This window comes from Sardina pilchardus, chromosome 5 (assembly GCF_963854185.1).
Source record: "Sardina pilchardus chromosome 5, fSarPil1.1, whole genome shotgun sequence".
In the NCBI taxonomy this organism is placed as follows: domain Eukaryota; kingdom Metazoa; phylum Chordata; class Actinopteri; order Clupeiformes; family Clupeidae; genus Sardina; species Sardina pilchardus.
This window is the reverse complement of record NC_084998.1, coordinates 2822865-2847599: the sequence shown is the minus strand read 5'-3', so window position 1 is coordinate 2847599 and position 24735 is coordinate 2822865. Positions and strand designations below refer to the sequence as shown.

The 24735-nt window shown below is 41.1% G+C and overlaps 1 protein-coding gene across 1 annotated transcript; it reads right to left on the bottom strand.

The window, feature by feature from the left end:
• Positions 1-1192: 1192 nt before the first annotated feature.
• fkbp2 (FKBP prolyl isomerase 2) lies at positions 1193-13944 on the bottom strand. The gene is made up of 6 exons (XM_062535975.1): positions 13874-13944; positions 12911-13065; positions 10447-10559; positions 4639-4685; positions 2528-2563; positions 1193-1733 (listed from the first exon to the last, which is right to left on the bottom strand). Exons 2-6 carry the CDS (start codon positions 13061-13063, stop codon positions 1672-1674), a joined length of 411 nt encoding a protein of 136 aa, XP_062391959.1. The 5' UTR covers positions 13064-13065; positions 13874-13944; the 3' UTR covers positions 1193-1671.
• Between the last annotated feature and the right edge of the window lie 10791 nt (positions 13945-24735).

Genomic DNA, 24735 nt, shown 5'->3' with positions numbered 1-24735 from the left:
ACTTTAATCACATTCTGAAGGATCGTGATATTGATTCATCATTTGATGACATGCCTAAAAACATGTCCAAAACAAAAGCTAAAACCATGCAAAAACTGCAAAGATGTACATCATCCATATTTCTGAACATCTTTCACCCACATCACTAGAGGTAACATTCCTCTTGTCAAGTCCAGATGCCTTGTTTACTGACGACAGAAATGGCATACTGCATCTTTGAAGGGCAGAGTTGATTGTACTGTAGGATCTAAAGCATATTCTTAAGTGTCTTTGCTTGTGTGTTGGATACCCAGACGGCAGCAGAGGCTGTCAGTTTGTCCAAGTGTGTGTTCTGATATCAAACCCGAGTAAGTTAGCTCGATAAGTGGTAAACCTCTGAAAGGAAGATCCCAATGGCGTTGCCTTGCTCTGAGAATCTTTTATTAGGACACATGCTACCATAGCAGCTCAAAGGAGGAGGCCATTTACTAGTACCCACAGCAGCCAGGCCACACTGCAGGAGTGCTACTGAAGCGATCGTTTACGGAACATAAAGATTGTTCTAGAAGACTGGTGTCATTTTTCAAATGGGCTCAGCACTCCACATCTGCTCTACTGGCTGTAGCGGAGGCTAATTGCTGCAGCATATGCTCTGCCAACAGAACACTTTATTTACCCGCCCAGAGTGGCCCCGCTGTAAATTAATCCGCCCGGGTTTGTCACCTATCCAAGAGCTCGGAATAACCAACTACAGTAGTTCCGCATGTGGGCCTCATCTGGGCCGAGTGCTCGCCGCACTCCGCTGCCGTCTGCGTATCCTCCGAGTGTGCCCTAGGGAGCTGTAGGAGAGCCGTAGGATTGTTTTGGTGCTAAATTTTCATTCACAGGATTCTTTCAAGCAACACTTGGTTGTTATTACTGCTCTTTTGTTTTTGTACTCGGATAATTGATTGATTGCACTTGATTGATTATTGATTGATTGCACTGGGTCAAAAGAGAATGGTGGCAGTCAGAGCAGAAACTCCGTTCAGATGCAGAGTAGCAATACCGGTTAAAAAAAAAGAGGATTTGCCAATTTTGTTACATTTTTATAAAAGGTTTACCAAGCGTGTCATGTGCATGGGTAGAACAATACCAACGATAAGCAGGATGTTACATGAGCATCAGTAGGCTGAGGAACTTTTGGCTACAATAATAAAATAAGACAACGCTACTGGTTAGTAAATCAAACATTTATTCCAGTAGGAATATAAGACTTTTCGAACAAAAGGAACAAGAACACGAACCCTTGTCAATCTGATCTCAATGCTGTATTTAGTCCAAATTATTTGTGTGTGTGTATTAAGGTGGTTTAAGAAATAATAATAATAAAAAAAATAAAGGATGATGGTGCACAGTGAATTCCCCCCCGTGGCCGAGTATTCTTCAGTTGGGTATTTGTCAAATTACTCCACACACACACACACACACACACTGTCTGCATGATGCTGACTGATCATATTGTTGTGGGAAAGATCACTCTCCGCTGAGGACTAAACTGGTGCTGAAATGATGGGCGCCCCCTGCAGGTGAGTAGCCATATCCAGCGCCCTGGCCAGGTGTGGGGTGCGTACCTGGCGGGTGGAACAGGTGGAGAGTGATCTGATTGGACTGCACCTTGACAGGGGAGGAGCTCCTCACACCTGCAGCACTTTATAAATCAGACCTCCTCTCAATGCTCAGCAGCTCCACCTCAAAGATCAGTGTGGCGCCACCTGGTGGGGACACAAGGGATTGCATTTGAAACACATCAGATTACCCAGTACAACACAAGCACATCAAATGATACCAACCCTGCCAATCAAAATGCATTATTAGGCTTTTGCATGGTGTGGGGTTGCTTGGGAGCACTTATTTAGGAGTCAGTGCTTAATGAGCAACTGGGAAGTGAGAGAATTCGGGAGTTTAGGGGGAGCATGTCAGTCACGTGAACTGGGTACTTCCCAGTTTGAAGTGAGGGCTTTGGGTACTTCCCAGTTTGAAGTGGGGGCTTTGGGAGAGTTCCCAGGAGAATGTTTTGACGTTACTCAACATAGTGAGCGCCCCCACTTCAGAAATGGGGAGTTTAGAGGTGGAAATCTTCCCACTTCCCCGCCGCGTGAGGGAAGTGGGAAGAGGTGTGTGTAGGATGAGGTATTGCAGATGAGATGTTGCTGGTGTGTATAAAATGAGGTGTTGCTGGTGTGTGTAAGAATTTCCCAACTATTAGCCGCGGCTTATACATTGATTTTGCTCAATTTCTTAGGTTACTACACGGGGGAAGTTAATATGGTATTATTATATTATACACAATGCGGCTAATACACAACATTACTGTAGCTGGTGTGTTCACTGTGTTAATGCGCAGTAGTTAATATGGTGGCGGCTTATACACAATGCGGCTAATACACATTACTGTAGCTGGTGTGTTTACTGTGTTAATGCGCATTACTTAATATGGTGGCGGCTTATACACAACATTACTGTAGCTGGTGTGTTCACTGTGTCAATGTGCATTAGTTCTCTTCACCTGGGATCTTAGGTGGAGCTCCTCTGTCCCCATAGCCTGTGAACAAGAGAGTAAAGAGGGTTTTACATTCATCACCATATTATAAACAGCACTGAGTTTTACATTCAACACCATATTATAAACAGCACTGAGTTTTACATTCAACACCATATTATAAACAGGAACTCCACATACAGTGCCTATAGAAAGTAGTGATACCCCTTTGAAATAGTTTATAAATAATAAATACTTTTGAGTCTTACAGCCTGAAATCAAAACTCATTTAAAAATATATATATATTACAGTTTTATGTACAAATGTAGCTGTACATCAAAATAATGAAGAAAAGACAACAGTTCTGAAAATTAATCAAATATAAAAAACTAGAATAACAGGGTTGGAAAAGTCATCATAACCCTGATTTAATACCTTGTAGAGCTTCCTTTCGCTTTCATTACTGCGATCAAAAATACTGCAAAATAATGTTATCCGTTACCTACTAAACGCACCCCCCAGGACTCATATTGGTAGAGATGCTTTTAAAACGGTAGGGCTGCTGCCAGTGCAGGTTAGAGTTGAGCAGTTAAAGCTGAACCACATGTTTAATGTCATAAATGGCTCTGCTCCCAAATATTTACACTCTCACATAGAAATGGTCCATACACAACACAATCATAATACTAGGGCCAGTGTCCGTTCTTGTAAAGTACCCAGGGTCAACAGTGCAGCTAGAGGTGCTTTTTTCTATACAGGCATCATATTGTGGAATAATCTGCCACTTTCCCTCAAAATTCTAAACTCCAGAGGGAGTTTTAGACGTCAGGTGAAGTCATTTTTATGGAATAGAGTAAATTAGTTTTTTTAAATATAGTTTAATTATTTTATGTGATCTGTGATTTTTTTTGTCTTTTCGAATTCTCCCAATATTGGATGATTCTGTGTTATATGTTATTCTTTTGTTCTGTAATATGTCTTATATGTGTCCCAACCACCAAGCACCATGTTGGAAATAAGTGTTCACACTTTAACATGCCATCCTTTGGATTATGTTGTCTGTCTAATCCAAAATAAATCAAATCAAATCAAAATCTGTCAAAAAAAAATGTCTCTATTAGCTTTGCACACCTAGATTGGGGATATTTGCCCAATCTTCCTTGCAGAATTGTAGCCTGGGTTTTCCCATACTGCCTTGCGCGGTGATTTCAATCCCGCTGCTAAGCCAGTCTGGAAACTAACGCCCAAATGTTCGCCTGATGTTGGCGAACCAATCACAGAACATCCGAGAAGTTTCCGTTGCCCTCTTGCGTCTACATTCGACGCCAAAGGATTTACGGCAGCCCTTAGCGTTGCATACGAACGAGTTGGGTGAGCTATGCGCATTTGATAGACATCCGTGGCGCCCAATGAACGGATCTGGGCATTTTTTCAAATACGAGAAAATGAACGTCTGGTTGCCAGACCACGTCTCATTTGAGAAGTGGGAGGCGTTAGCCAGGCTAGCAGAATTGTTAAAATTCAGTCAAATTCTGTGGGGAACGGTGATGGACTACTGTACTCTCTTCAAGTCAAACCACAGATTTTCTATAGGATTTAAGTCAGGGCTCTCTGACTTGGCCACTCAAGGACATTCACCTTCCTACCCTTAAGCCTGCTTTGTTCTTTAGGCAGTATGTTTAGGATCATTGTCGTGTTGGAAGGCGAATGACCTGCCCATCTTCAGCTGTCTAGCAGAGGGACGCAGGTTTTCCTCAAGAATTTGGGTGTGCTTGGCAGCATCCATTTTCCCTTCTATCCTGACCAATTGCCCAGTCCCCGCTGAAGAGGAACATCCCCACAACATAATGTTGCCCCCACCATGCTTCATAGTAGGTATGGTGTGTTTTGGATGGTGTGGTGTGTTTGGTTTTACATTCAACACCATATATGAACAGCACTGAGCTTTACATTCAACACCATATACTGTACAAACAGCACTGAGTTTTACATTCAACAGCATTGAGACGGAATTGATTCACCCACGAGGGTTCAAGTGTCCTTGGGCATCAAGTCAGCCCACGGCTTGAGTGTGTGTGTGTGTGTGTGTGTGTGTGTGTGTGTGTGTGTGTGTGTGTGAGTGTGTGCGTGGGCTTACCAAGCTCTGAGGGAATGACCAGCTTCCTCTTCTCTCCTTCACACATCCTGCACAAAGAACACACACACACACATCACATCACCTCACACACTCATGTCACATTACATTGAATCAACTCAAGTCTACTCCGCGCACATCAGCCAGGTCAGAGCTAGCTGAGGAAGTCGGTGCAACACACTCCTGTAGGCTGATCTGCTACCACACAGAAACACACTCCTGGAGGCTGGCCTGCTACCACACAGACCCACAGCAACACACACACACACTCTTCTACACTGGCTTGTGTCCAGAGGCACTCACAGCAACACACACACACACACACACACACACACACACACACACACACACACACACACACACACACACACACACACACACACACACACACACACACACACACACACGAGTTACATTACAGAGATTAAAAGCTCAGTGCTAAAACAGCAGAACAGTTAACACTCTAAAGAACAGCAGAACATTGAACACTGTAAAGAAGGGTCGGCAGGCGCTAACAGCAGCTGGAGTCGAAACGTTTCCCACTGAACTGCTGATATGCTGATGCTGGTGCCAACACACGAGACTCGCTGGTGTGTCATCGTGGACAATAGCTAAAGGCAACTGTGACATTCTGACTACATGAGGGTCTTGTAAAACAGCCAACTGTGACATTCTGACTACATGAGAGTTTTGTAAAAACAGCCCACTTAGGCGTCTAATCTGGCTGTCAAATCTATCAAGTCTAACAACTCAGACAGTTCTCACCAAGCACATGTGACCCAGCAAACTCTTATGAAAAAAATTGAAAAATAATGGTACCCCAATCTAGCCTACGTTTGAATTGGTTTATTTTACATCACTTAATTAAATTGTCTAGCTTTTGTGAACTGTCTATGCTTAACTTATAACATCTAAAGGGATATTCCGCCATTTTTGGAAATACGCTGATTTGACATGGAACTACACTCTCATCTGGCGTAATAATCAAGGCAACTTGCAGACTACTGGCACTACTACTGCTTGTTGTCTATGGGGACTATTTTCAGGTGCTGCGTACGGTATTACTGCGCCTATGGTACGTTTGCAAGTTGCCTTGATTATTACGCCAGATGAGAGTGTAGTTCCATGTCAAATCAGCCTAGAAAAACGCCAGGTTTCATTTTCAGTTGGTCTTATTGCACTTTCTAACTTGAGAGGAGACACATTTTAAATGGGAAAATTACCAGAAATCTTAGTCACTTTTAAACATGAAGCTAGCAGGCGAGAAGCTAATGGTCTAATCCGATTCAATGATCTATGCTAGGCTGAAGCTAAAAGTTGTATCGCCAGACTCACAGAATGACTGGATGAACGGGAACAAGGTAAATATTGATTGTTTTGCTTGAGGGAAGGTGGAAAATGAGCGTATTTTCAAAAATGGCGGAATATCCCTTTAACACAAGACAGACACTATACATAATAACTAGGGCTGGGACTCGATTAAAAAAAATAATCTAATTAATTAGAGGCTTTGTAATTAATTAATCGAAATTAATCGCATTTTAATTGTATATAAATATATGACCTGAGAACAGTGAGAAGTATTTTTTTTTCACATGGATTTTTAGTATAGCCTACTATTGGATAATGACTGAATACATAGGCCTAAGCTTAAGCAACAAAAATATTGTTTATTAATAAGTCCAACAGACCAGTGCAATTTTTGCCATAAAGTGTAGCAATACCATATTTAGAAATAGAGTACATTTTCAGAAATTCATGTAGCCTATAGATAGGAAGACCTTCTGTAAACTATAATACTGTGGTATCCTGTTAACTCATTAACTGCCATTGACGTCTTTAAACGTCAATTTAGACACATACGTTGACTGCCATTGACGTCTATAGACGTCAATTGCCATTTTCAATGGGGAGGGCTCCTGGGTGGGCTTGGGAACGATCTGGCAGAGTTTCAGGCTTGTAAACAGACTGCACTAGCGATCCGAACCTCTAGATGGCAACAGTGCCATTTGGATCATTAGTATCTGCCTAGAGTGCACAAGTCATGCAGAGACAACTAGCAAACACACTGAAGATCGACCACAGTGGATCTAGTTTGCACGCGATGCAGGGCATAAATATGCTTACTTCTTACATCAAGGATGGAAAACACGTGAACGGTATGATCCATTTACATTGGATATTGCGATATAGACTAACAACAACCTTGCTAGTGCTAGCTTGCTAAGTCTAGCATCCTGTTCAGAGTCTATAGCGACCATCAGAGTCCCTAGCAACCTTGACGAGACTGACGAGATAACAGTGCAATCGTGGTTGACATACTACTGAAACGCTAACGTTAAAAAGTTGATTTTCACAAAAAGATCGTTTTCTCCATGTTTTGGTCAAAAACAGGTGTTTTTAGCAAAACTAACCCATGTTCTACTGACGATTACTAAAGAACGGAAAACGATAGAAACAAGCCGATAGAAACAAGCCGAAGAGAGTCTACTCTTTCATTTGGTACCTTCGGTGTTTACATAGTCATAAAGCTCACCGTTCGGTGGATCTTGGAAAAACAGTCAAAATGCTGTAAAACGTCTGGCAGTATGGAGCGCTCTGCACTGAAAATCGCTGGCAGCCAATGAGTTAATTGTGTCACCTGTTACCTTGAGTTGAGTTCATGAAATTGTTGTGTCCCTTTAAGGGGAACTGGGGGGCGGAGTTTACGTGTGTGCGTGTGTGCTTGTATGCGGTTCTGAGTGTGAAGTTTCTTTTAGGTCTATGAACATGGACATGGAATTAGGTGCGGTGGATTACTGTTATAAGCGTGAGTTGTGGCTGTAACAGCAACTCGGTTGCTATTTGTTTAATAAATAAAGCTCAGAGGTTTCCCTCAAGTGTCTGGAGTATCACAATACTTTGTCCACGCTAGCAGCTAGCTGCTTTATGTTTTGCACTGAGGTGATACCTACGGTGATACGTCCTTGTTGCATAGGTTGCACACAACCATGCTCTTATCTACGCTTCCATCCGTTCGTTTTTTGTAACAACATTTCCCATCCACGGGGCCAACCAACGCGGTCACATCAGCTTCTTTGTTCATGTTCACTGTGCCACTGTGGTTTGTTTTGTCTGTTTTGTCAAAATGCTGTAAAACGTCTGGCAGTATGGAGCGCTCTGCACTGAAAATCGCTGGCAGCCAATGAGTTAATTGTGTCACCTGTTACCTTGAGTTGAGTTCATGAAATTGTTGTGTCCCTTTAAGGGGAACTGGGGGGCGGAGTTTACGTGTGTGCGTGTGTGCTTGTATGCGGTTCTGAGTGTGAAGTTTCTTTTAGGTCTATGAACATGGACATGGAATTAGGTGCGGTGGATTACTGTTATAAGCGTGAGTTGTGGCTGTAACAGCAACTCGGTTGCTATTTGTTTAATAAATAAAGCTCAGAGGTTTCCCTCAAGTGTCTGGAGTATCACAATACTTTGTCCACGCTAGCAGCTAGCTGCTTTATGTTTTGCACTGAGGTGATACCTACGGTGATACGTCCTTGTTGCATAGGTTGCACACAACCATGCTCTTATCTACGCTTCCATCCGTTCGTTTTTTGTAACAACATTTCCCATCCACGGGGCCAACCAACGCGGTCACATCAGCTTCTTTGTTCATGTTCACTGTGCCACTGTGGTTTGTTTTGTCTGAACCGAACTCATGCGCGTTACTTGGTGCTCCAGTATAATCGGTCCGTCTGAAACTCATCCAGTGAGAAACGTTCCGCGGTGCAAAAATAAATAGGCATACGATTAAAATGCGTCAATTTTTTTAACGCATTAATGTTTGTGTAATTAATTAATCGTAATTAACGCGCTAAAGTCCCGGCCCTAATAATAACATCCCAGAGGCCTAAACAGATCAGATACAGAGTTTGAAGTGTCAGTGTTAAGGATCTCTCCGTTCATAATTCACTCAAAGTGGGTCACCCCAGTCAGCCTATAACTGCCTTTTAGCCATCAGTTAGCTAACAAAGGTTCCTACTCTAGCAGACAGTACCAGTACTGTAAAGGTTCCCACTCTAGCAGACAGTACCAGTACTGTAAAGGTTCCCACCAGGGGCGGAGTGGTAATCGGGAGATTCGGGACTTTTCCCGCCAGGCCTGCCGGCCAATGCTGCATTTAATTTGGCCCATGACGGGCCTGAGCGGCCGCTAGTAAGGCTACTACTTTATTATCATAAGAGTTTACTCGTCAAACTTTGGTCACTTAAGCCGTCACCCACAATTTATGTAGTAAACAAGGAAGCCAACCATTATTTAAACCATTCACTTGCAATATATACCTTAGTCATGGTTACCTTACATATTAATTACAGGCCTATTCATCTCAGTTCTCTCTCATCAGTGCATTGGTATGTAGCCTTTGGGTGTCTTGATTTAATTGTTCATATATTATTTAAGTGTTATTTAACTCTTTTGGTCACAAATAAATTCAAAATAGAACAGCAAAGCCTCCTGGGAATCGCCAATACGTTTGCTAGGTCAAGTCTATTACAAAAATGTAGGGGGATAGATGAGCGCCCCTCCTTTAATGGCATGGCCCTTTAGCCTGTATTAGTGAACGTAGCGTTTTGATAGTGAACGGATTAGCAGGTGCTTGCGTGATTAATATGGAAGGCAAGAAGAGGAAAGACGAGAAAGAGGGGACTGAAAAGGGCAAAATTAAAAAGAAGCGACTGCTGAAGGAGCATGCATCAAATGCTCAAAACAGATTTATCCCCAAGTCCACGGCCATCAACGAGTGCAGGTAAATTTGGCAGAATGAAAAACACTGACACAAAGCTCAACTACGTTACTATTGCTTGACGGAAAATATCACAAGCTAGAGCTAGTTAACTCATTTACATTTCAAACGAATCAATTGCTTAGGCCTACAGTTTTTTTCAGTGGCTCATAGCGTTTGTCCAAACAGTTGTCACATTTTCAAAACTCTAAGTCTCCCTCTCCCAACTAGCACAGCATCCGTCTTTTGTGGCCATACCATTCACACATTTCATGTCGTTTTCGCACAATATGCAGGCAGTGAACCATCCTTACATTTTCTTAACAGACAAGTTATACCTCTCAACAAAATTATGGATCGTTTTTCTATTATTTACAGATGTTAACACACAACACCCCACAATTAAAACAATATTCCAAATCTTAACGTTTGCTTCTGCAATGGTATCAGTTCAAAAAATATATATCTTAGCTGATAATAAACAAACGATTGAATAATTGGCACAAGGATGATTTGTGTTGGGTATGGGGCCAACCACAGCTGATTTCTCTCTATTAGGCCTACATTGACACTTGGAAGGAGGAGGTGATGTTTTTGGAAACAGAAACAGAAAAAGACAAATATATCTGGATGAGGAAGAGTAAGAACAAGGGGCCCAGGGAGAAGAGCACACCCAGTGAGAGATGCAGTGAGAGGTGCAGTAGGAGGTGCAGGAACAGTGAGAGAAGCAGTGAGAGGTGCAGGAGCAGGCCCAAGGAGAGGGCAAGGTAGAGATGTAAGAATGCGTGGTGGTGGCATTGTTTTGGTTCGGTAGGGGGCCGGTGTGGTCAGAATATTCCCGGTGGATTTTTGTGTCCCACTCCGCCCCTGGTTCCCACTCTAGCAGACAGTACCAGTACTGTAAAGGTTCCCACTCTAGCAGACAGTACCAGTACTGTAAAGGTTCCCACTCTAGCAGACAGTACCAGTGCTGTAAAGGTTCCCACTCTACCAGACAGTACCAGTGCTGTAAAGTTTCCCACTCTAGCAGACAGTTCCAGTGCTGTAAAGGATCTCACCCCAGCAGGCCCTGGTCCCAGCCCTTGATGACCTGTCCGGTGCCCAGTGTGAAGGTGAACGGCTGGTTCCTGGGGATGCTGCTGTCAAACTCCGTCCCGTCCTCCAGTTTACCCTGGACACAGCAGCGCACACAAAACACACACACACACACACACGAATAAGAATCTATTAATCCTAAAGGAAATTTGACATAAATTTCCCTCAGGAACGGCACTGTCCTGTGCATGTAAACAATTTTACTAAGTCATTGAGCCACATCACTGCAGCAGAGAATATTCCAAATGAAGAGAGCACTGCACATGTGAAGATGTCCGTCAACTCAATTCAAAAGGTCACTCTGCAGCCGTAAGATGATCAGACAAAAGTGCAGCGGTCTCAAATATCTCCAGAGCGGCATTTCTGAGGAATACATTGTGTTGCCTCAGGCCCTCAGGCCCGCGGTACATCTTTTGAAATTTGATTTGAAATGATCTTATAAGTCTTAAAGTTAAGTTCATAAAGTAACTATCTTTGCTCTCATTTAATTCCCAATCAAGACACACTGGTAAGAATTGCTTAGCACTGTTAATGGACTTCTGGAAAGTTCAGAAATGCAAAATGACAGAATTTTTATCATTCGATAAAATATGCAATTAATTGTGATCAACTACAGAGAATCTGCAATTAATTGCGGATTTTTAAAGAAATTGTTTGACAGCCCTAATCAAAATAAACATGACAACACTAGATTCAGTGGATGCCAAGATTCCCCTTCCCTGTGCAGTTCACAGAGAACTCACGGTGTAGTGAATATTAAGAACTCACGGTGTAGTGAATATTAAGAACTCACAGTGTAGTGAATATTAAGAACTCACGGTGTAGGTGGTGCATATTGAGAACTCACCGTGTACAGTACCCGTGTACTCATGGTGTAGTGAACTCACGGTATCGTGTACTCGTGACGTAGTGCATATTCAGAACTCAGTGTAGTGTACTCGTGAGGTAGTGCATATTCAGAACTCAGTGTAGTGTACTCACGGTGTAGTGTATCTTCAGAACCCAGTGCAGTGTACTCGTGAGGTAGTGCATATTCAAAACCCAGTGCAGTGTACTCGTGAGGTAGTGCATATTCAAAACCCAGAGTAGTGTACTTGTGAGGTAGTGCATATTGGGAACTCAGTGTAGTGTACTCGCGAGGTAGTGCATATTGGGAACTCAGTGTAGTGTACTTGTGAGGTAGTGCATATTGGGAACTCACGGTGTAGTGTACTCGTGAGGTAGTGCATATTCAGAACCCAGTGTAGTGTACTTGTGAGGTAGTGCATATTCAGAACCCAGTGTAGTGTACTCACGGTGTAGTGCATATTCAGAACTCAGTGTAGTGTACTCACGGTGTAGTGCATATTGGGAACTCAGTGTAGTGTACTCGCGAGGTAGTGCATATTGGGAACTCAGTGTAATGTACTTGTGAGGTAGTGCATATTGGGAACTCACGGTGTAGTGTACTCGTGAGGTAGTGCATATTCAGAACCCAGTGTAGTGTACTCACGGTGTAGTGCATATTCAGAACCCAGTGCAGTGTACTCGTGAGGTAGTGCATATTCAGAACCCAGAGTAGTGTACTTGTGAGGTAGTGCATATTCAGAACCCAGTGTAGTGTACTCACGGTGTAGTGCATATTGGGAACCCAGTGTAGTGTACTCACGGTGTAGTGCATATTGGGAACTCAGTGTAGTGTACTCACGGTGTAGTGCATATTGGGAACTCAGTGTAGTGTACTCACGGTGTAGTGCATATTGGGAACTCAGTGTAGTGTACTCACGGTGTAGTGCATATTGGGAACTCAGTGTAGTGTACTCACGGTGTAGTGCATATTGGGAACTCAGTGTAGTGTACTCACGGTGTAGTGCATATTGGGAACTCACGGTGTAGTGCATATTGGGAACTCAGTGTAATGTACTTGTGAGGTAGTGCATATTGGGAACTCACGGTGTAGTGTACTCGTGAGGTAGTGCATATTCAGAACCCAGTGTAGTGTACTCACGGTGTAGTGCATATTCAGAACCCAGTGCAGTGTACTCGTGAGGTAGTGCATATTCAGAACCCAGAGTAGTGTACTTGTGAGGTAGTGCATATTCAGAACCCAGTGTAGTGTACTCACGGTGTAGTGCATATTGGGAACCCAGTGTAGTGTACTCACGGTGTAGTGCATATTGGGAACTCAGTGTAGTGTACTCACGGTGTAGTGCATATTGGGAACTCAGTGTAGTGTACTCACGGTGTAGTGCATATTGGGAACTCAGTGTAGTGTACTCACGGTGTAGTGCATATTGGGAACTCAGTGTAGTGTACTCACGGTGTAGTGCATATTGGGAACTCAGTGTAGTGTACTCACGGTGTAGTGCATATTGGGAACTCACGGTGTAGTGCATATTGGGAACCCAGTGTAGTGTACTCACGGTGTAGTGCATATTGGGAACTCACGGTGTAGTGCATGTTGAGCACGTCGCCCTTGCGGGACTTGATGGGGCAGTTCTCCACGCGCTTCTTGATGCCGATCTGCAACTTCTTCTTCTCCGCTCCCCGCACGGCACACAGCGACACCAGGGTCACCGCCAACAGGAAAAACAGCCTCATGTCTGCCAGCCACACACACACACACACAGAGGGAGAGGGAGAGGGGGAGAGAGAGAGAGAGAGAGAGAGAGAGAGAGAGAGAGAGAGAGAGAGAGAATAGAGCCATTATCAGACTTTAAACCCCAGAGTAGTAAGTCAACTAAGTAAACTGCCAATCTGAGAAGCTAATCTGAGCCAGATCAAAGCCAAATCCAGGCTTCATTTGTTTAATCTAAAGATATGTCCCCCTCTGCCCAAGAAACTGAATATCAAGCCTACAAGACAGAGTGTTCAACTACCGTAGCCTATCAAGCTTTTAAATGTAGTTAAACAAAAACGCTATGTTTCATGTCTCAAATTACGATAAGACAAAGTATTCATATTTTTACTCCTGTAAAGGTGTTTTAGGAAGCCACACTTGTGTTGCTGTGGAAAACATGCAAACACAAACCCTAACGAAAACATCACAGTACACTGCCATATTAGTTTCCAAGACACATTTGGAGAGCATATGCAGAAGAGAAACCAGCTTCATATCAACGTGAGTAAGTCAACCCTACTTTAATGCATGGGCCTAACTGATGACGAAAAACGTTATATCGCTCATTCTCCGCAGCATATTGATAACGAGATGTCTGTTTGAGCTGTGCTAGCTTTGCTAGCTAATTAGCCTTTTGGAGTCTGACTGCAGAATATCAATCTGCACATTATTGAAGAACTATTGCTGTTTATTTGCAAAGCTGTGAATAATCGCTGGTAACAGACAAACAGCATAATTACAGTTGGATAGAAGTCTTCACAGACGTGAAGATGATAGTGTAGCACCCATACCTCTGAATGAATGTAGCCTACAGCGCAAATCTCAGGGAAAGAGGAAGCAAAAAAACTACCGGAAGACATCTGCCGATTGGTGACTCTCTATATGACTATTGGTCTATTTTGCTGATGGGGCGGGACTCTGAGTTGACACTTTGGGAGTTATGATTGGTCTGTCCATTCAGTGTGCTGATTTTGGACAAGACCACATGATGGAACAGAAACAGTGGTGATAACAGAACTGGCTATATCACAAAATGCCAGTCAGAAGTGCAGACACACCAACTCATTCATTGGTTTCTTTGATTTTTTACATTGTAGAACAATAGCCTACTGAAGGTCAAAACTATGAAATAATAATAATAAAAAACACAGCTTAATACTACCACAGCATAAAATCAGCGATTAAAAGACACTAGGATCCCATACATGTTGACTGCTTGTGAGGTTGGTTTTAGCTGTTGCTATTTAGGCTATTGTATCAATCCAGTAGGTGGCAGTGTTTCCAAACGAATGTGATAAAACCAAAGACAGTAAAAGATAAAACCCACCTGAATTTCATTCGCTCATCTTGAAGAATAGTGCTGTTTTTAGAAGTTCTGATGAGGTAAAAATTAAATAATTCTGTTCTCTCCCACACTCACTCTCTCTCTCTCTCTTTCACACACACACACACACACACACACACACACACACACATACTCTCTCCCTCTCTCTCACACACACATACACACACACACACACACACACATTTTAATGCTTTTTTTTTGGATCTGAACACAAAATAACAAAAATATTGGTGAGTGGAGCACTGACACTGTGAGCTGTGACGCAACTGGTTGCACTGCCGGTATCATATTCGGGCCCACATGCCCTTCTCATATTTCTGTGGCACAGTAAATTTGATAGTCTAATATCACATGTTGCACACAAAGTTGGGAAAGCATGGACCTATACTGTACATTATAAGGATTTAAACAGTCGTTTACTGTATTTCAAATATCACGGTAGGCCTACCGTAGGCTAGGCTACTGTCAGAATTTGGCGGTATTTTTACAGTAATATTTTACACTGTACATTGCTGTAAAAATTATAAAGATCGAGTCTTGTACTGTATGGGTCACACAGCGAATTACAGACTTTAACAGGCACATCTCCGATATGAAGCATTTGCTTGTTTCACCCTAAATAGCTGAGGTCAAAGCCTCATAGCTTATAACTGCACGGGGCTGATTCTACATCATCACCAATCTAACATGATCTACCTGCATCAGCGTCATTGTGCAACACGTTTCTGGGAGAACATTGTTTGCACGGGCACCGCACTAGTACATTTGTCAGTCCCCGATGAAAACATATACCTCCTTGGCGGAGGTTTAATAATCTGAGCAACAACAATAGCGCCTTGCACCTAAGGTGCGGCCGCTTCAGCTTTTAAGCTACAAGCCAATTAAAACCTAGGCTGGGTATTGAAATGGTCCTTTTGAAACTCGGGCCTAGCCCAATAATTAAAAACAGCCCAAACAAGATTTTTGTGATTGCCGAAACTTGAAATATCAACAACAGTGAAATGAAACTGGTCCAACTGGTCTCAGAGATGGGAATTGTGTAGCAGACTGTAGTAGGGAGTGTGTGGGGTGTGGGCAAACTGGAAACAATTAGATATGATTCATTATTTATTAGGTCCCCGACCAGTCCACGGCTGAAGTGCCCTTGAGCAAGGCATCTAACCCCTCACTGCTCCCCGAGCGCCGCTGATTTGGCAGGCAGCTCACTGTTCTGGGTTAGTGTTTGATTCACCTCACTGTGTGCTCACTGTATGCTGTGTGTGTTCACCAATTTGGTTAAATTGGGTTAAATGCAGAAACGGAATTTCCCTCACGGAATCAAAAAAGGATAAATTCTATTCTATTCTTATTCTATTCAGTGATGGGCAAGTTTGCCTGTGCAAGCTCACAGAGCAAAGGGCACACAACGGCGACCAGTCCTATTGCCTCTATGCCACTCTTAACAGAAAACAAAGACATACTGTATGTCAATGAGGTGGAAGATATTAAGGTAGGGCTCTTCAATTAGCGGCCCGCGGGCCGGATCCGGCCCCCGAGATACTTTGTGGTGGCCCTTGAAGTGTTGGCTGATGTTATATATGAGCAAATCCTTATGATCGGTAGAGACGTAAATAGCTGGTGGAAAACACGGTAATGGAGGTGCAGTGATACACTGTAAAAAAAAACCTCTTAAAAAAACAGTACATTTCCGGCAGCTGGGGCGCCAAAAAAATACTGTGAAGAAACAGAAAATTACTTTCTCGTAAAAATACGGTTATTTTCCATAATTAAAATACAGTTTGTAGTTGTCATTTTAAAAAGATTTTGCCTTATTTTCACGTTTTTAATGTTTAATTAGAACCACTTTCACATTTTAAAACAATGAAATTACCTACAAATATGGTTAATAAATGTTGTATTACGAATAATAATGCTTAAATTTACAGAAATGTGCTGTTATTAGTTGGTTTTCATGGATATTGGTTGTATTATAATGTATATTTGATGTGATATAACAGTATATGACACACAAAATAATGTGATTCATCTTTCAAAACATGTCACAAAAATGTGGAAAAACATGATATTGGGTTTACTATTGCAATAATTTACTGTTAATTTTAAAATCTCATCAAATGCATATTTAGAGCTCCCTCCCAATAACACCATGTGTTAAAAACCCTGCCGCAATAATACTAACATTGTGGGGCCCAGGGGCCCGTTGCACAAAAGCAGAATTAAGACATCCGGGATAAGTTACTGAGCCGCGATCACTGAATCCTAAACAAGAGCATACCGGCTGAATTGGTTGCACAAAGACCAATCCAGGATTAGCAGACACGGATTCATCGAGCCAGGGGCCCGTTGCACAAAAGCAGAATTAAGACATCCGGGATAAGTTACTGAGCCGCGATCACTGAATCCTAAACAAGAGCATACCGGCTGAATTGGTTGCACAAAGACCAATCCAGGATGAGCAGACACGGATTCATCAAGCCAGGTGTAAGTTATTCGGTGTATGTGCGCGTTCGCGTTCTCCCCCAAATAACTCGCGGTTGGAATAAAAAAGACGCGAAAAATAGCGTCTGGCACACAAAGTAAACAACCGCTTTTGATATAGACTAACAACGAGGTAAAGTTTTACTTTTTTGGATGGGGGATCATGATTATTTCTGTTACATAGCGGGAGTAGGTGTGGCAGATCAACTGAATGCAAAGTTACGTATGCACCCACGTGTGTGAGAGCTTCCTCGGCACGCAACGTCATTAGGAAGCGCTTTGCCACCGCAAAGATGCACAAAGTATCTTAATTTGTCTTAAAAGCCGAATTAGTTCAAAACACCTTCGAAAAATGTCCCCTCCACTTCCAATCAACTACTACAGCAGCCTATTCATCAAACATCTGTCAAAAAAGAAGCAAACAACGAGCTATGTTATTAATTATAAGGCCACCATAATTTAAATGACATCCATATGGTATTAGGCAGACATTCTGCTGTGTTTTGCGAGTAAATGCGTGTTGCAAACAATATATAAATGGAATCTACAGCTCTTTAAAAAAAATCACGTGGAGGTCTCATTTGAGTGACAGCTAGCTGAACCAATCAGATAATGTAATTACCATTAGAATCAACTTATCTTGGCTGTGAGCCTGGTCAGGAGCAGGCTAGCTCCACAGAATAAATCGCCATGGTAACTTATACCATAACATATCCTGCTGCCCCCTATCCCGCTTTTGTGCAACTGGATCACGGATAAATTGAGCCAGGATAACCAAGATATCCCGGGTTAATCCCTTATCCTAGTTTTGTGCAATAGGCCCCAGGTGTAAGTTATTCGGTGTATGTGCGCGTTCTCCCCCAAATAACTCGCGGTTGGAATAAAAAAGACGCGAAAAATAGCGTCTTGCACACAAAGTAAACAACCGCTTTTGATATAGACTAACAACGAGGTAAAGTTTTACTTTTTTGGATGGGGGATCATGATTATTTCTGTTACATAGCGGGAGTAGGTGTGGCAGATCAACTGAATGCAAAGTTACGTATGCACCCACGTGTGTGAGAGCTTCGTCTCGGCACGCAACGTCATTAGGAAGTGCTTTGCCACCGCAAAGATGCACAAAGTATCTTAATTTGTCTTAAAAGCCGAATTAGTTCAAAACACCTTCGAAAAATGTCCCCTCCACTTCCAATCAACTACTACAGCAGCCTACTCATCAAACATCTGTCAAAAAAGAAGCAAACAACGAGTAGGCTATGTTATTAATTATAAGGCCACCATAATTTAAATGACATCCATATGGTATTAGGCAGACATTCTGCTGTGTTTTGCGAGTAAATGCGTGTTGCAAATAATATATAAATGGAATCTACAGCTCTTTAAAAAAAATCACGTGGAGGTCTCATTTGAATGACAGCTAGCTGAACCAATCAGATAATGTAATTACCATTAGAATCAACTTATCTTGGCTGTGAGCCTGGTCAGGAGCAGGCTAGCTCCACAGAATAAATCGCCATGGTAACTTATACCATAACATATCCTGCTGCCCCCTATCCCGCTTTTGTGCAACTGGATCACGGATAAATTGAGCCAGGATAACCAAGATATCCCGGGTTAATCCCTTATCCTAGTTTTGTGCAATAGGCCCCTGGTTTCTACAGCAGCGCCTCTGCAGACACATAATGCAAGTAAGCATTGAGTGCCCAACTTTGTGACACTGCCAAGGGGGCAAAAGAATGCTAATTGAGAAAGCATTCAATTTCGCAATGCACCCAAGAAGAAATATACATATTTTCTAAAATGTCCATGTATTTTAATCATGGCCTTCTCTATAGTGGTAATTCTGACAAATTTCTTACACAGTCATTTTCTGTAGACTGTTCAATCAGTTGTTCTATGACATACAGTACACATCCCAAAAAGCCACAATAAAGAGTAATGAGGACAAATCAAACATTATAAACAAGAAACTAACACTTACCCACAATCCCTAACTGCTGTACTGGGATTCAGCCAATGTGAGACCTTAGGACTAAGGACTAAAGACTCAGACTTAATTGATCTCAGGTGCTAAATGTGTGAGGCCTACAAAAAAGCCACCATCTTTGCCCAAATAAGGAGATCCGGCATCTTGAGATTTTTTCTATGGGAAAATAACGTGGGGATATTGGATTATCGCACCTGTTAAACTCTCATGAGGACGAGTGCAGACGTTTTGCACTACAAAGTTGTGTCCTCTGCCTTCAAATGCATACTGTGATCTTCGGTAGGTGAAGACTACAATGCAACTTACAATGCAACTTGCCATTAGCTTCAATTAACACTCGGAACTCCTTATATGGGCAAATATGGCAGCATTGGATCCTATTTGTAGGCGAACTTCAGAGGTCTATGGGCTCAGATAGGTATTTGGGATTGGGACAGCACTTCACAAGATCGCATGTGTCAGTATAGTTGAAAATCCAATGTTGATTCAACGTAAAACAGAGGGGACACTTTCAATTATCACTTCAACATCAGGCTTCAAAATAGTGTCAATGTTTCAAACTATATGAAATTACGAAAGATTTTTTAACGTTTTTCAATTAGAAATATATGCATTTCTGATGGGTTTTTTTGTAAAAGAACATGAATATAGTGTTTTTCACAGTTACAGTGATTTCTAGTTATTTTAAATTTGACATGTGAAATCACAGTCTATTTTTGTAAAATAAATGGCATTTCCAAAAATAATTTATTCCAGACAAAATCTGTAAAAAAACACAGTAAAATCCTGACATATCACATTTATTTTTTACAGTGTAGGCTACACTGCGAGTAGCGCCTACAAATAATGTTCTGTGCGGTGCGTTGCCGTTGTAGGCTACTTTGTTACTGGATATTATACAAAGAGGTGCCTTGCTTCGTTTTTACGCAGCGTCACCAACATGTTGACGTGCGCCAAATCCAAGCTGTTTTCCTCAAAGCATGAAGCATTTTTGGTGCATGAAATCCAGAGGTGTCAGAAGTAAAAGTAGAAAGTAAAAACAGTACAGGTGATTTCACTAATGAGCTGCTCCACCTGGCTTAAATGTTTTGCTAATTAGAATCAGCTAATTAAGTAAATGGTTGGAACAAAAATGTGAGCTGGACTTTTACACCTCAGAATATATAGCCTAACTCAAAAAAATCAGAAAGACGTGGTAAATGAGAAACAAACAGTTATCTAAACTTTTTTTTGTGATTTCGTCTTACAAACTTTTACAATTGAGTAGTATGAGTTAACACAAAGTAAAAAGAAATCGACTGACTGACTTTAGTTGGTGCTACTTACAAAAACAAGTCTAAACAACAATAAAAATTAGCTGAAGTTTGTTCCCATAATGCCACAGCCCAAGTCAACTTATTCTTTAAGATATTACATGTAACCCTAGGCCACTGAAATTTAATCTTGAAATAAAATGCAACTAAGTGAAAGTTACACTAAAGGCTATACTGTTGTTGTCATGTTGTCATGAAAATGTTTATTTGTGCCATAAACCATCAAGTAGATGACCATCTACAACATCTTAATCCCGTGCCAAGATTCTATGTATTTGATCTTGTTGCCAACTCAATCAGCACTTTCAGACTGAACAGGGCAATTGCACTTTCACTAGTTTGGAGGTAAACATGGTTTAAACTAGAGTTGGAGTTTAAAACCGTGTTAAACTCCTGACTAACGGAAGATCAATTGGTTCAATATTTCAATACCGAAATCCATCCAATTGCAAGCATGCAGCACTGACAGGGGGCCTAAGCCCCTTCCCTGACATACTGTAAAGTACATATTATTGGGAGGCCCAGAATAACTGTCGGGCATAGGGCCCAAGTGCTTCTGCAGATAATGTCTGGATTTCTCAGATTCATTAAGAAACTCTTAAGTGCTATAAACTTCTTAGGAGCTTTAGAATGCTTCTAAGAAGCTCTTGGCACTTAAGAGCTTCTTAACGAATCTGGGAGACCCAGCCATTGTAAGCAAGCACTGAGTGCTCAACTTTGTGACATCCCAAAGGGAGCAGATGAATGTAAATTGAGAAAGTAGTCAATTTCACATGGCACCTTTGGGGAACTATGTGTATTCTCTAAAATGTCCATATATTTTAACAATGGTCTTCTCATCAATGGTTATCCTGACAATGCTCTGAAAATCCCTTATACTCATCAGTTGTTCTATAGAACATAGATGTCATACACATCCAAAAAATCCACAATAAAGAGTGCAGAGACACACAAAAAAAGCATTATTAACATTAAAAAGACAGTAAAATTTACCCACAATCCCTAACTGCTGTAGCTGACAGGTTGAGTGTGTGTGTGTGAGTGAGTGTGTGTGTGTGTGTGTGTGTGTGTGTGGGGGGGGGGGGGGCTAAAGTCCAGCTCACATTTTTGTTCCAACCACTCACTTAATTAGCTGATTCTAATTAGCAAAACATTTAAGCCAGGTGGAGCAGCTCATTAGTGAAATCACCTGTACTGTTTTTACTTTGTACTTTTACTTCTGACACCTCTGATGAAATCTTACCGGTAGTCAGAGGTGTCAGAAGTAAAAGTACAAAGAGACTTAAATGAGAATTTCTTGAGTTTACAAGGAGAGCTCTCTGGTGACTCAGCCTGAGTAAAATATGAGACATACAACATGGACAAAACTGAGCATTATTTGAGACCTAATTGAGATCTCATTTATAAATCAAAGGGAGTCTACACTGAGATAACATAACTCTTTGGCTCCCGAGACAAACCTGAGAAGCGTGAGACAAAGGCAATAATCTCATTTTTGTATCACTGTGATCTCATTATTGTCTAGGAGAAACAAATGAGAAACAAAAGAGATCTCAATCTAAGAATTTCTTTCCTCTGGGCTCTTACTCAATATTTAACACTCACTTAAACAATTCGAAGTTTAGAGGCATGGGAAATGTTTAACTACTCGGGAGCTGTTCCACTATGCTGCCATCCTTTCTGTGTCACGGCCGGAAGTCGAAACAAATGTTTTCATGTGTATTGTGTACTGTATGTGTGTTGTGTATGTGTCTCTGGTAACAAACCAGAGGTGGGTTACATTAGCTTAACAATCTGATTAGCATATTAGCATTATTAACATAATTGTTAGCAAGCATTAGCAAAACATTAAATATCCGTTAAACTATACCCATCTCCATCCATTTAAAATGATTTACCTATCAACATCAATTAAACTATCGGTCTGTCAACATTCATTAAATTATCTTTTTATCAACAGCTTTTCAGCTATGCATATTCAATTTTAAACTGTCTATCTTCGCACTATCAACTTTCATAAACTATGACACCATCATGTCTACCCTAGCAACACCTTAGTAACCATATCTACATGATTTATCTGTACATTTTTGCTTTTTCATGCACTTGTAATTTCCTTGGAATTACATTCTCTAGTTTTAAAATGATGTTTGATAGTTTGTTAATAATTTTACTTAACAGTTACATGTAGCCTAGCCCAGTGTTTCTCAAACTATGGGCCGCGGACCGGTACCGGGCCGCGAGAAGATTACCATCGGGCCGCCGGCCGACCCTCTCTGCCGCCTTCAAGACGCACCATGCGGCCGCTGCCGCACCCGTTCTTCTCGGTCATATTGGCACGAGATATCTTCACACAGAAATAACAGGCATAACATATGAAACTGCATAACCTGACCTTTCTAATGACGCTAGCCACTAGTTTCTACGACGAACGGTTCGCGAGATAATTAGCGTTGAAAATTACATACAAAAATAAAATGTCACACTCAGTTCTGCGTCATACAGATTCTTCTCTGTGAAATATCTCATGATTTCGGAACTGCCCTATGGCAAACTGCATATCAAAATAAACAGGAGATCCTACTGATTCCAATGGCATATAGAATGTGTCTGTATAATTAGCGGTAATCACGAAAAATCCCTTTTTGAAATTACATTAAATTTCTGCCTTTTTTCATACCTCCCCATTTCCCCCACTTTAAAATAATGTGTTTTTCATAACAAGTTTTCAGACCCATGTTTATGATATGGCAGATGCTTGATATGGCAATAGATTGAAATGTTATACGTAGGCCTACTACTAGTAATAATAATAGCCTAATAATAGTGATAAATTATCTATCTATCAGGCTTGTGCAAAATTCAGAATTGAATTGAGAATGACTCCTAAATTCCAATTCAATTCTAGGGTTTGAATTTAATTGAATTGAGGTCAAAAACAGGATGTAGAATTACAATTCAAATTTGAATTAAAGAAGAATTGAAATTCAAAGAAATTCATATACATAATTTAAGGGTAGTGTTGAACAATTAAGTTTCACAAAATGTCAGATATGATCGCAACAAACACACAATTTATTGAAAACAGTAATCAATTACATTTCCAAAGTGACCTTCCCAAAACTGAATGCAGATTCAACACATTCTTCCTGTTATGTGACTGTGGAATTGTCTTGAATTGCCATGAATTGAATTCCACTTCCTGTCATTCCAATTCAAGTTAAAATTCAACTTCCTGTGGGGTGGGGCCAATTCGATTCCAATTCCAATTCATGAATTGAATTCTAAAATTCGGAATTGTGCACAAGCCTGCTATCTAAAGGCGTGCATGGTGGCGGGCGGTGGAAGTTGGGGGCATGGGCGGGTGTTCAGAGGGTGTGCAGACGCCTATGCAGGGCCTTGGAACACCAAGGCCTAACATCACAGGGCCCCAGAGCAAAGAAGTTTGAGAAACCCTGCCCTAGCCTACCTTTGTTACAACCTAGACGCAGCCATAAGAAAGTGTGGTAGGCTACAGTTGTAACATAGCGTCATGGTTGTAACAGTGCTAAAATTGTGTTGAAATCTTGAATAACATAGCCTGTAACACAAAACAAAGAACATCTGTTTTCATATATGATCAGCAAAAAAAAGTCCAAATGTATGACTGTTAAAGCTAATTTATTGTAGGCCTATGAGTGATTAACCATTGAAGGCCATATGATACGGTATTATGCTAGCTCACAATAACCTTTAAATAGGCTTATTTAAATTAATGTAAGGAATGTAAAATTATTAATATAAAAAAAGAATACCTTTGGAGCCCCTTTAGTTAGTGAGATTGGTGTATATTTGCTCATTGTAATATCAAGGAAAACAGCAACATGTAGTTATGTTTATTGTCACTTAAGCTATTTTTTTATTTATTTATTTATTTTTAAAGCTCAATGTTTACATCTGTGAAAGGTCTAGGCCTATGTTTTCTATGTTACAGATCGATATCGACATATACCACTACATGGCAGGAATTAATAGTGTGAATCATGTCTGCCATAGAAGTTTAAAATTGTTTTTATCCAGGTTGATTGAAGTGCAGACAGTTTTTTGTAAATCAACAGATCTACAAGTTAAGCAATTGTGTACATAAGTCATACAGAAAAACAATATTTTATATTGACAGTAATTTTACATTGGCTGCCATATAAAAAACATAGAAAGACATAGGTTCCCTTTATAGTAAATGTACACTTCAAACAAAACATACATAATTGTGTGGATTTACATATAAAATGCTATAACATTACACGGAACATATGAAGAAAATATAGTTGATCTTGCACATTACCAATAAATGTGGTACACAATGTTCACTTTATATATAGCCTACTTGTTCGACCTCATGTTGTGCAATGATATCGTTGTGGAGAAAACTGAAATCTGCAAGGAAGAGAGCCCCTTCCCTGATATAAACTATGTATTATTGGGAGGACCAGAATTACTGTCGGGCATAGGGCCCAAATTCTCCTGCAGATAATGGCCGGGTTTCCCAGA

Excerpts from the sequence above, each read along its gene's own strand:
- fkbp2 (XM_062535975.1), bottom strand. The coding sequence starts at position 13,063 with ATGAGGCTGTTTTTCCTGTTGGCGGTGACCCTGGTGTCGCTGTGTGCC. Across the intron at positions 10,560-12,910 it reads TGCTCAACATGCACTACACC|GGTAAACTGGAGGACGGGAC; the intron begins GTGAGTTCCCAA and ends TGCTGTGTCCAG. Across the intron at positions 2,564-4,638 it reads GGTCATTCCCTCAGAGCTTG|GCTATGGGGACAGAGGAGCT; the intron begins GTAAGCCCACGC and ends TCTTGTTCACAG.